We start from the raw sequence: 13,389 nt of genomic DNA on the forward strand, positions 1-13,389 counted from the left end.
ATATGAGCATATATGAAAGAAATAGTTGTCATTTTCACATAATAGAACAACTGTGAAAAGTGTGACTTAAAAATAAGGATTTGCCTTCTCCATTTGTTATGTTCTGAGCAACTCTTGCTCATTAACAAATATTCTGTCTTCAATTTTCTATTGGTATCTAAATGCAAATCTTGCATTTTTTCAAGATGAGTTACTACATTTACAAGAAATTGTAAATTGTAATACTGACATTTTTTGAGGTCAGATTTTTTTTTTTTCTTCAGAAAGAAATGAAACAACAGTAATTTGTCACATCACTTGACTGAAATATGTGCCACTTACACCAACACAGATCAGCAGGTGCACTGCTGCCTGAAGTACTCCCTCCTGCTATTACTTGCCAGGTAAAATTTATAATACATCAAGATGAAAATTGAAAGTGGGATTGAATAACCTCACCAAGCTATGGAACTCCAGGGTTACAGATGTTTAAGTACAGACAAATTTAGAAGGAAGATGATTAAAGTTGCAGTTATACAAAACATATTATCCTGTCAAAAGCCAACTGATGCAACTTCATAGGAATATTGCAAATAGCAACATTCTAGAAAAAAAAAATCAAAACACTGCCTAGGATATTTGAAAGCTCAAAGTATATATAGTATACAGTCAACAACATAGGTGAGTGTATAAACAGCTCAGCAACATAGAAAATAAAAAATAACAATAGCAAAGCCCCAAAACACACCAAAAAATCTGCCAAGGAAAGCCATATCCTGACCCAGCTGCAGGAATAAAACACCTTGGATTAACTTAAGATCTGGCAGGTAGTTAAGACTCATGGGGATCAAATATCCTATGCTTCCAGGGCTTCTAGAACACCAAAAAACCCAGTGCACATAAAGCTACTTTAGGAACCACTATCCAGGAAGGGCAGATGCTGCCCTTAAAAGAATCGAGGAGAATAATTTATGTTCTTTGCTTGTGCACAGAACTAAAAGAACCACATATATTATATTCCTAGGCAAAAAAAAAAAAAAACCAAACCCCTTCTGTATTCTTTCAATCGAGCCATAAACTGTTTTCTTTCAACACAGTTCTGTTCCTTTTTGATTAATTTTCAGCTCTAGAGTACTAATTGTTGAGTGCCTTAACTGGCTGATTAGAATCCAATACAAAGTGTATGCTGCACTCCTTTCCACCAAATTCTTCAGCTTTTTGAAGAAGGAATTATGTTGCAGCAGCTGCTGGAGTACATTTAGCACTCAGCTGATATCGTGTGCATGTCGTGCATGTTTATCATAGATTAATTACACACTGTGGCTCTTGGCATGGTCACTCAGCACAGAAGAACTCATTCTGCAGACCAGATCCAGGGCCCTTGGGGTCCCCTGATGTGGGCATTTGGGAACACTCAGCATCTCCTCACACTACACCAACTTCTGATCAGACAAACTGTGCTGAGCAAGGACAAAGCACTGCAGAGGCAGGGGATTTCCTGAGCTGGACATAAACAATTCATAAAGGACATGCACATCTCATGATTAACAATGCAAATTCACTAAAACCACAACTTAGCTTTTCTTCAATGGAATTTATCTTTTGTGTCGGGGTGCTTGCAATCTTTTGGATACTGCATTGATGCTGTATTTTGAGCTAACAATGAAGTGCCACAGGGTTTATTCCTCTCCAACCTTCAACAAAGTACCTGTTAAAGAGCATAACTTACTTGAATTCTACATTTTCATAATATTCATCAAAGAACTCAAAGAACATGTCAGAAATGTCAAAATCTCGAGGAAACTAGCTTTCCCAACTACCTCCCTCTCTTTAGGAAGCACACTCAGCATAACACACTTCTGTGTATTTCTGGACATGTATGTAACCTTTGCCCATAACACAAAAACTTTGTTTGCATCTCTCAGTTATGAAAAAGCAACAGTTTAAACCCAATCTAATTTTACTGCCTCTTTAATTGCACCTTCTGGTGTCTCACGGCTGAGAAGTGATTTACGTTCAAGCTGATAGGTTCAAACACTGCTTCAACAAATTAATGAGTGAGAATTAGCCGCGCACTGAACCGCAGCCGGCCGTTTGCTGATGCTCACAAACAGTGCTGGGAGACTCTGCCTGCAGAAGAACAGCAGCTGAGCACTGCAAGGCAGCACCCAGCTAGGATGGCACAGGGGAGTCTGAAAATGCAAGGTGAAATAGAAAAAAAAATAACCCTGACTTGTTGTAGCTGGAGTTTACCAAGATACAAATTATGAAATCAGATTATTTATTTTTAGCCCATATCCCTCAATATGAAATTCAATTTAATTACCTTACGTCACAGACAGTAATAATTGCCACATGCAAGATACAGAGGAAAAGGAGACGTGGTTACCTGACAGAGATGAGGTTCAAAAGTTTAAGTCTTTCTGGGAATTCAGAAAGTTACATTCTTTACGTTTCTCTATCAGAACTAACACAAGAATGGAACTAATTGCACATGTATCTGAAAAACATCCCTGAAATTCTATTACACACTGTCCTCCAACTAAAATAAGTGTTTCTCTGTCACTATTCAGTGAAAGCACTTCAAGAGTAGTGCTTGTGTTTCTCTACTCTAAGCACATAAGGAGAGGAGGGTTTCTGTCCTCACAGGCTCTCACAGCACAGCTCAGCACCAGGTTCAGGCCAGAAAAAAAAGCAAGAACTAAAGAATTAAAGCAGGTATTGCTATATTGAGAACAATGAAGGAAAAGGAATTTCTAAATGCTAATTTGATTGTCATGTAGAACAATGGTCATAAGCATAAACCTGGACAGGGAACCAAATTTAGAACTTCGTTTAAATTAATTAAAAGCAGAACAAGGAATTTAACTAGTTGCACATATTCAGCATACAGAAATACTTGCTTCTATATTAATTTGATGAGGAAATGGAGCTAAAAGGATTCTGTAACAGCAGCAGCTGTTTTTATACATAATTTCTTGATTCATATGAAGCAGCTCAAGTGCTTAGATTTTTACTGATTTCAGATTTTTTCTATATGAGTCTCCACAATATATTCCGATATATTTAGTATATCTGTATACCCACACCTGAGAGATATTTCCATCCTTTCCCCTTTGCACTTAACTTTGAGACAGTTTGATTTCTTCCATCACCACAGATTTAAATGGACAGAGCTGAAAAAGCACAGTCGTGGAAGGCAAACACCATTAACATTTTTTGTGTATTGTTAACATCTGCAGTGCTTTTCACATTACTGTTGCTTCATTACCTATGCAGCAGTATTGTATTAACCGCTGAGAACGACACAGGCCTGACATGACATTGCTTCCTGACACTGCAGCCTTGGCCATCTCAGAGTCACCTGAATGGAACGTCAATAACACATATCACACAAGTGACTTAGAAAATGTAGAAATCAATACAAAACACATCAATCCTATCCATCGCCATTACCTAAATCTATCCTTATCTGTCTTATTCCTAAACTAGCCGAAACATAATTACCTTAATTCTACCTCTGCAGAATTTACATTTTAGAGCCTTTATTACGTGTAGCAGTACTGCACAATCATGGCACTCCTGGCCTTGATTTCCTGGTTTGGGCTTAATTTCTTCCTGTATTCAAGACATTCAATTTAACCCTGAATTTAAACCATAAAAGTGTTCATATGTGCTTGTAAGGCATGTAGCTCACATGTTTTTTATAAAATTTAAATCAGAAAATTTAAATCTGAACAATATTTATTCAGAAACCAACCTAGAGTGAAGCTAGTTCTGAGTCAGATCTAAGAGGGGAAGGATTCAATCCTCACTGCCGAGGGCAGAAGACAACAAGAAGTTTGACTGCAAGTGCAGTGCTGTTATTTTGATAAGGCTTTCTATGAGAATGAGGACTGCTGGTGACTAAAAGCAGAGATGCCTTTTATGACTCTGAATATGTCAATTCTCGAGACTAAAGCAGGCACTTGCTCAGTCTCAGCACGTGGCTGTTCAGCCTGCGCTGGGTCAGGAGCTGTCAGGGAGGCTGCACAAGCTGGTTTTACTGCTGAAAAAAGCACCAATACACATTCACCTAAATGGAGATCTCCTCACAGGATACACAAAGTCCCGTTCCAGAATCCAAACTCAGGGGCAACATCTCCAACTAATCCTAAGAATTACCAACAATCCTTTGAGTGGAAAGAGGATGGAGGGCAGTAGTACAGTTTTGCCCTAAAAATGATTCTACAGTGCTAAAAAGAAGTCTGAAGATTTTACAGGCTGGATAGGAAAGAGATGATTTCTGGTTTGTAAAGAGAAAGAAGCCACATGATTTTTTCCCCCCCTCATTGCAGATAATTTACTTTTCCAGAATGCACACAGAATTCCCACTTCCACACGCTATTTAATCAAATAAAAATCACGATTTTAGAAAAGGATTATGTCAGTAATTTTCACTAAGTCCTTTCAGGGCCCTCCTGGCATTAATTCCACATTCAATATTTTCATTAATTGGGACCAGGTAGTTCAGGCCATGTGGGATTTGAGGCACAGTATTCCCTACCCCAGACTTTAACTGAGAAAGCAAAGCTTTCATTCTAAATAAAAAAGGAACCAAGTACAATCAAGGCTGGGCAGATTCTGAGCAGATGCACTACAGAAAAACCTGTCTCTGAAGCACATTCATGCTGCTGAACCATCACTCGAAATCTAAACAATTCTACAGGAATAAATACTAACTCCTAACAATGCTGTTTAAGGAAACAAATTTTGAAGAAGCGTGAAAACATTTTATCAACTGTGTCTGTAAGTCTTAACAACAGGAGAAATACTTTGAAGTTGGTTGCAAATACTGAGCTCACTTATCCCAGTAAGGAAATGGATATCAAGACATGTCTTATGTGACTTTTCACCTCTGCTTATTATCCCAAACAGATTTAAATCTTTATACACAATTAGCCCATCCACTACATTTGTATCGAAATGCTTAGCCTTGCACTGACAACTTGTGAGTGCAGTTATTCATCATCACAGTAAAATTCTTTAATAAGCAGAAGGGTTTGCAAGTAACAAAGTTTAAAATAAACTCCTCATTGCTTCTCCGTATTAAAAATACAATGTAATATAAGATGTAATCTGTTAGAGACTGTAAAAGTTTTGTCACAGATGCAAATCCAGTTTGGAGTAAAGCGCCTTTATTTCCAGTTCATAATCCAAGCAAAAGAGTTTTTATAAAGGCAAGCTGTGGACAATGATATAAAAAGCTCTGCTCTGACTTGCCACACTTTTACCCCTACCACTGGATTTAGGTAAGCCTAAACTATGGAAATATGGCATGAGCATAAAAAATATGTAATTAATTTTTTTTAAATCAGTCCTTTTCATCTCCCTCCCTATTCAAGTTTCACAGCACACATATGGGTATGAATAAGCAAGGGATTTTTCACCCTAACTTCATGCACAGCAGCTTGAAAAATGTTTCCTATTACCATAAACGATAATACACATACATAAGGCTGTCTTTCAAAGAGGTTTGATAATTCATAAATGAAATGTTTACACAGATGAGGTCAAGCCAAAAGGTTTGCAATGTAAGTATTGAAGTTATGTAAATCTGTTTATCACTGCTAAGGAACATGGGATGACTTCAAATACTCACTATTGAATGTACTCAGTACACATTTCAAGCAACTTGCATGAATTCTCATTCCAATTTTTAATTACTATGCAGTCTGTAAAGACTAAAAATCAAGAGTCAGATTGCTCTTTTTTTTCTTTTATCAGAACAATTAACATTAATGACATATTACTTCACAGGCACTTCTTTTCTACACATTCATTATTAAAATAAAAAATTGAATGAAGTTTGAGCAACAGTATTAAAATAACGACAGGCAGAGATGTTTCCCTTAAACATATTTCTATCAATATTTCCTTAGCCACTGTTCATCAGGAGATAATGCAAGGCTTAACAAAACAAACAAACAGAAAAAACCAACAAAAAACCCCCCAAAACTCACCAAAACCAAAAAACCCCCCAAAACAAAAAAACAACCAAACAAAAAATCCAAAACAACAAAAAACCCGAAAACACCACAAAAAACCCAAAACAAATGAAGCAAAAGAAAGCCAACAAAAACAACAACAACAAAAAAGAAACTGCAATTCTTTTTTAAAATGTTTATAGCATGTTCAGTTTTTTCCCAGATTTAGTTTTCCTCTTGGACTGCATACAGTTTTACTTACATAACTGAGTTTTTGTGGTTTTGTGAAACCATAAAATGAGGACAAGGATTTCATACTATTAAACAGACCTTGGTGGCAGGAAGGGAAGACAATGAATTTGTTTTTATCTGAAACTTTAAGACAGAGTCGGAATTAACATCTCTGGCAGTACATCCTGGTTTTTCACCTACCAGAGAACAAAGTAGCCATAAATACATTTTTTCCTAGGGTTTCCATGGCTCTAATTTCTATTGCAAAATCTTTAAATATTAAAATTAAATCTCCCCCCCCATCCATATGGAGGATGCAGACATTCAGTTTTTTGGATTTATTAAAATCTACTCACACTGATAACAGCGCAGGGATGTATGATTTGGCACGGTAAACACAGGTTTAACAGCCTAATTGCTTGGATTTTTTGTGGATCATTATGCTAATGCCTCTGCAGTAGAGTGCTAAATCAGAATTCCCATCACAAAAACTTCTCCTTGCTGACTGAGAAGGGAAAGCTGGGCCATCCTGGGGTGATGGGAAGAGATTGCTCTTCAGGGACACAGCAGAGGGATTTTCTAACCCACAGGACTACAGAGCTCTGCCAAAGGGAAGAAAGCTCAGCCTGACACAAACCACAGGGAATGACAACTTTGTCAGCCCAAACCAGGGACTCCAGGCAGTGGCACTTTGCCCCACAATGGAGCTTTACAGGACAAAGACACATTCTATGCCAGCAAACTCTGCATGTATGAACAAGTCTATATTGTCCAGTATTCAATTGGACCTTGGGGTAAACCTCCTGATTTTGCTCTCCAGGTCCCATGATGGCACTGTGCATTATGTACTTAAAGACATTCTCCTGCAGAAACAAACCTGACCCTGATCCCTCAGGACACCAAACCTGCTCTGACTCCACATCTCCAGACTCACAGATGTGCTACAAAACCAGGCTTGCTTGAAGGACTACGAATGTCATGGTGGGAAGGTTTTTGCTTTGGTAAAATAAAGACTAAATGGGAAGTTTCACTTGATAAACATGTATTTTGACAGAACAAACATAATTTAAAATTTCTGATCCAATTATAAACCACGTCCAAAAAAAAAAAAAAAATACATCAATGCAGCTATTTAGTTTGTTAGTTCCTTATGGCACTTTAATATTTGCTTCAGTTTCCAGCAAAAGTTTTGTTATTGTTTTCTCTAATCCTATGTCCACATTTAATCTCTGAAAATACGCCTCCATCACAGAGCAGATGTGTCATTAACTATTTCTGAAAAAAGGTGAAATAAAATCACCCAGCATGAGAAGACTATGGAATAAGCCAACACTAGCAGATGGTGTTTATTTTGTCACCGCTTGTGTTAAAAATTGTCACCTATTTCATCAGTATCTTTAAGGTAGAAGCTTCATGCAAAACGTGGAAAAGCTATTCTTTAGAAGCTGTCACAGAACCCCTTAAAATAAAATGTCTTGCATGCACAGCTTCCAGTTTTTAGGACATGGTGCATTACACAGGAGATCGATTTGTATAAATCTGAGGTGATTGAGTATTTTGCCAGCAGCTCAGCCTTTCATCACACAACCTGTATTGTTTCTTAAGCAAATTTCAAATCCTTTGTTTCCAACACTGCTGGCGTTCAGACAAATTCTGTAACTTTGCTCCTAGAAGAGGCACCTGGTAGAACTGTCAGCTTGTTTTCTTCTAGGACCCACTATGCAAGAAAGTTTTGCTTCTCCCTCAGCATTTTCTACATTCTTGCTATTCTATTATATCACACACTTTTGGCTTGGTGGTTTCCATTCTCTGGTGACACTTTCTTAACAAAACAGTTGCATGAAGGGTAATTGCACAACCTGGATTTGGGTGCTTAAAGAAACCACTGCTAAAGTCCCATGAAAAACCCAGGTCTTGCTCATGTAGTTTTCAAAGAATGTCCACTAAAATTTGAGGCTAAAAATCCCCTGTTAGTGCACTGCAATATGGTTTAATTGACTCAATCCTCCTCCCTCCCTCTCAAGTCTTTTCTGCACTCAACATTAGGTTGGCTTGCACACACCATACCAGGAGGTGATCCTTTTACCTTTGTGATTTCATGAGGCCTCTCAGCATCCTATTCAAATCATACTCGAAGCAGCACACTTTTCTTTTATATATACTTATTACTCAACATCATACTTCTTGAATGCTTAAAAAAAATTAATTATTTTGATAAGTCTCTGAACTTTTGTTCCATTATTTTACAGCACTGAAAAGAAACCAAGGGTGGTCTGCTTATTTTGTTTGTTGGATTTTGTTTTTAATTCTAAATTCTTATTATGACATAGATTTGAGGTATTTGGGGGTTGGGGAGAGGCATTGTTTGTTACAGTTTTTTAAATTCTCTAAGAATTCTTCATTCAGGAAAGGAGTATTCAGAAATGGTGAGCTTTAGGACTACTCCAAATACTAGGAAGGGGAGATGTTTTTTTCTGTAACTCATCTTATTCTCTTTCCTTCCAGAATCTGAATACAATCCCTCTGCCTGCATTTCTGAACCATGGACCATTCTAATACCTGTGGTTCAGCACTTGACCTCCTTTTTTTCTGGCATCTTGGTCTTTACCACAGCCAAGGCTGAGCAGATCAAGAATCCTATCATTTTATTAGAGCAAAGCAAAGCAATCCATGCACTAGATGAGCACACAAGAGAACTGGGTACCTTTGAAATACAAGGTCTGAGGGCTCTGCTCATGGTGAGGCAAAAAGTTCTCATCTGTTGACACAACATGCACACTGAAAGCTTTGCAATACTATTTGGATGCATTCTCAGCCAGCTGAGGCTTTAAACCAAGGTTAGTGCCATCTGTCTGGTTCTGGCAGCACCCAGATTGATGTAAAAAATCCTATGGCACTGTTTAAAAGGAGCAGAGATAAAGCTTGCTCCTGGTCAATTCCCTTAAATTACTAGCATAAAAGATTTGGCTGATATCATTGCCAGTCAGCACATCTGGGTCAATAAGCCCACTGCACCTTTCTTACCACATTTAGAGCATTCAACAAACTACTTCACTACTTTGATCAGATTTAGCATGTCCAAGAAATAAGACTCAGAAAAGTCATAAAAGGTACTAAGTTTTTCTGTTGCTTGTCTAAGTTCAATTATATTCTTAAATGCATGTTGAACAAGCTAGTATCAAGGACTAATGCTATTAAGTATTTTTGGGTTGTGATATAGTTATTACATTCTCAAATTCTTCCTAAGCTCTAGAGCCCTGAACAAAACACAGTACCAAAAATTCAAAGCAATATATCAAATTTGTTTGAATTAGGAGGAGTATTAGGTTGCAAGGAAAAAGAGCTAAACCAAAGAGAAATAATATTTGATGAAAAGCCTCAAAGCTTCAAATGAGGAAAGACATTGTTCAGTTGGATGCAATTTGTTAGGCAAAACCTTTCTGTGATCCTAGAAAATGCATACAAGCATTATTCTTTGAGATTTAGTACAGTCTAAATAGCATAACCCAGTGAGTTCACCTGTGCCAAAATCCTTCCGCAACACCAATAATCATGAATGCTTCAGAAATGCAGAGATATCTACAGGATCACTTCTGTTCTTCACTAATTTCATCTTTATTACCAACCATACACACATCACACCTTGGGTAGTTTTTAGCATTATACATCAGCATTATTGAAATTTAATTACTCTACCAAAAGCTCTGAATCCCACTCTTTTAAGCAGCATGGAAACACAACAAACAGTCCTTACCTCCCGTTGGGAAACACACTGACCACTTGTGGGCTGCATTAACCATGCTATGGCCACAGATGCTCAGTGCTTCCCAGAATCTGATTTAAGAAACTGTTCCAGTATTTTCTCACACTGTTTGAGATTGAAATGATGCCATTCACTAGTTTTCACCATCAAGCCATTATGGAAAGAAGTACAGAAAATGGGCGTGATGAGAAAACCTTGGTTTAGGTCTCATTTCAATATTAAGCAAGCAGAGTATTATTCTTGGTTGTAGCCCTCATCTCGTAAAGCATTTACTTAGGTGCTTAAACAAAAAAAGCCCAAACAGAAAGGTATCTTTCATGTAGGTCCTAGGTCAGAGGTGCAATGGAAGAATAGAGTGAAATAACAAAATACATATTTTATCTCATTAGGCAGTCAACTACAAGGTAAAATTTGCAATGATGAGGACAAAAGCCTTTATTAAAAAAAGGCCTTGCTAATTTATCTGATACTATAGTTAATATAAGTGCACATATCCAATGAAAATAATTTTTTAATTCAAGAGATACCAAGAGGAAGATGTCACTGGATCATTATCTTTGTACTAAAATTCCTTGAGATGTCTTTTGATTTATATTACTACACTCTGCATTTTTCTTCTTTGCTAAATAAGTACACTGTAGGCTTTTTTTCCCAAACATCCTCTTCCTGAGTTTTGCTCTCTGGGAAACAAAAGCATGCATGTGTGAGGGGAGCAGTGGTACTTCAAAACCCACTGTCCAGCAATGGCACAATTCCCTACAAACCCACAAAGATCAAGACCCCTCCCTGATTGTTTTGCACAGCTCCTAAGATACAAAACTTCAGTGGCACATCCAGTGTGATTGAACGTCACTCTAAGATCAAAAAAAATCAAATAAAGACTGAAGATGAACAGACTCATCACTAAATGTTTCACTCAAATCCTGATGTAAGAATCTCTGAAGAAATGTGTGTCACATGCAAGTTTTAGCCATGGAACACAATATTTGCAATTGTCTTTATGAAAATCCAGGTACAGGTACCATTTTGTTTCAAATCCAGCACCTCTCACATGTCTTATCTCTCCTTCTCTCATGGAATGAGCCCCACACCAGGAAGCAAGACCAGCTCAGGGAAAACAGCTCCTTCAACACCCAGTCAAGGCTCCCAGTGAAAAACCCACCCCAAATTAGTTCAGTCCAACCAGGAAGGTAATATTCAACAACGAAATAGAAATAACTAGTAGAGGGAGATCAGGTTTATTCAACAGAATAGGAACACCCAGGAGGGAAAAAACAACCAACCAAACAAAACCACACAATATACGCAGAACATACACAGAACAAGATTAAGCATTGCACAACACACAAGTTCTAAACTAGGTTCTAAGTTTACAAGGAACACAGTTTAACAAAATAAAAACCTTACGTATTAGAGAGTTCTTTGTCTCAGCCAGCTGCTGCCAGCTTGTCTGTCTGTCTTTCAATTTCTCAGAAAGGTGTGTGTGAAAATCTAAATGAAATAAAACAAATAACATTTTAGAGATGGTTCTTCTCCTTTTCTTCCATTCCATTCACCTTGGTGCAATACAGCCAAAAGAAAGTTTCACCACCTCCCACCCAAAGCATTCCTCAATAAGAAGTAAAATAAATTACTCATTATTATCTAGAGATTAAGCATTCTTTTATCTTGTTATCAATGACATAGAAAAAGGCATTGAGTAGCAGTAGCTTGGTGCAACCTTGCTTTGCAGGAAGTCCATATACCCACTGTCAGCATCATTGACCATAAAAAGGCCTGAGTGCATCAAAACCTCAAGAATATGTGTGGTAGAATTTAACCCAAAGGCCAGCAGAGTTTCCATATGTGCTGTACAGGAGGTGCAAAAGTTCCTACCAACTTATTTTCAGTGTACTATCTATTACTCCTATAGCCAAATACATATAATTACATCCTTCTAAAAGAAAATTTTTCTAATCGAAAAACAGACTCTTAAGATACATTTGGAAAATGGACACTTTCAGCAGTAATAAATCACTTCTTGCATGTTTATTGCAGCAGCATTATGACTTTTACATTGATTCTCAACATAATCAGGCTCATTCTGCTGCTTCTCAACTAGACAGGAACCACTGCAACTCCACTGTTGCAAGGAGAACATTTTTCCTTTTTATCTCATAAAAACTCTCCAGCTTTAGGAAAACAGATTTTAATACACACATACAAAAAACTCTCTTTAGTTTTGAATTGTCTCTCTTTCTCTCAGACTATAAAGAAAAGAAACAAAATAATTCTGGGTTTTGCAAACATGACATAATCAGGGAGTCCTCTTACATTTGAAAAGCTTAAAATCAATTGAAAATTATTATTGAATTTCATAACAACATCAGGGGAATTTTTAGATGAAGTAAACAGGAAACATTGAACGTATTTTTATTTAAATTATTTTCTTTGCACAAACCAGCAGGACAAGAAGCCTAATAATTAATGTATGGTCTCTAATTCTTGTTTTTCACTCTCTTTAAGTTTTCACTGCAAAATAATTTTACTTGGTGCCATCTCAGGTTCAAATCTTTCATAATATTTATAAGATAATAATTTAATCTTGCACCCAACACTCAAACAACTAAAAAATGAAAACATGTTGTGTAAACACGGCTATTTATTATGTGCAAAGAAAAGAGGCAACACATTGACACAAACAAAAAAAGGGCTGACCAAGAGAATAGAAAACAAACCACTTTGCATGCTAGACAACAAATTAGCTATTTGTTAGGAGCAAAAATACTTTGCTTCAACTGGAATAATGTGGAAGAATGACAGCTCCTGAGTCTTGCATCTCTGGCTTTGGGAGGGAAAGGGATTTCAAGGGACAAGTTACAAACAATAAAATCCAGGTAAAATTTACTAAACTCGCTCAGTGTTTCTTTGCCACACGTGAACTTCAATTTTGATAAGGTAGGACTGTAAGGCATTTTTGGGTACCCTAGCTCACATCTAATTAGTTCAGCTTTCTTTTGATGATACAGACTTTTGATCTAAAAACAAGGAAGAAAAACAAGAGATTTTCAGGAACTTCTTCTGCAGTACTTACAACTAAATTAAACCATTTTAGTAGTTTGCAATCAGACTATTTCTGTTATATCCCATTCTGTAATATGCAAAATTTTCCAATCTTTACTGTCTCTGTTTCTGTTTTAATACAAGCCTTAGCTTTCATTTCTCTTTTATGAGGAAAAGCAGAATTAATCCATCAACAGCTCATCTATTGACATTTTATTACATTACCATTTAAGCCTGTGTGTGTTACTGAATCTGCTATTTTCTCGTTCACCTGTCTCTAGCCACCTTGGGATATTTGATCCTTATAAAGGATACAGACGAGGACAACAAACTGTTCACCCAAGAAAGCTGAACCATCCCTCTTTTTATGGGAAGCACCTAAAACTAATGGCTAAAAATCAAATTTCC

General features: G+C 37.1%; 1 protein-coding gene across 7 annotated transcripts in view; it reads right to left on the reverse strand.

The window, feature by feature from the left end:
- TENM2 (teneurin transmembrane protein 2) overlaps positions 1-13,389 on the reverse strand; it is a 557,904-nt gene that overhangs the window by 268,058 nt on the left and 276,457 nt on the right. For 4 of the 7 annotated variants that reach the window (XM_085073435.1, XM_085073434.1, XM_085073433.1 and 1 more), the window contains one exon: positions 11,347-11,430. The exons of the other annotated variants lie outside the window; for them this stretch is intronic. In XM_085073435.1, coding sequence (XP_084929561.1) covers positions 11,347-11,430 — 84 coding nt within the window. The remainder of the gene's footprint in view (positions 1-11,346; positions 11,431-13,389) is intronic. 7 annotated transcript variants of the gene reach the window in all.

This window comes from Lichenostomus cassidix, chromosome 13 (genome assembly GCF_008360975.1).
Source record: "Lichenostomus cassidix isolate B80296 chromosome 13, HeHo_3.0, whole genome shotgun sequence".
Lineage (NCBI taxonomy): Eukaryota > Metazoa > Chordata > Aves > Passeriformes > Meliphagidae > Lichenostomus > Lichenostomus cassidix.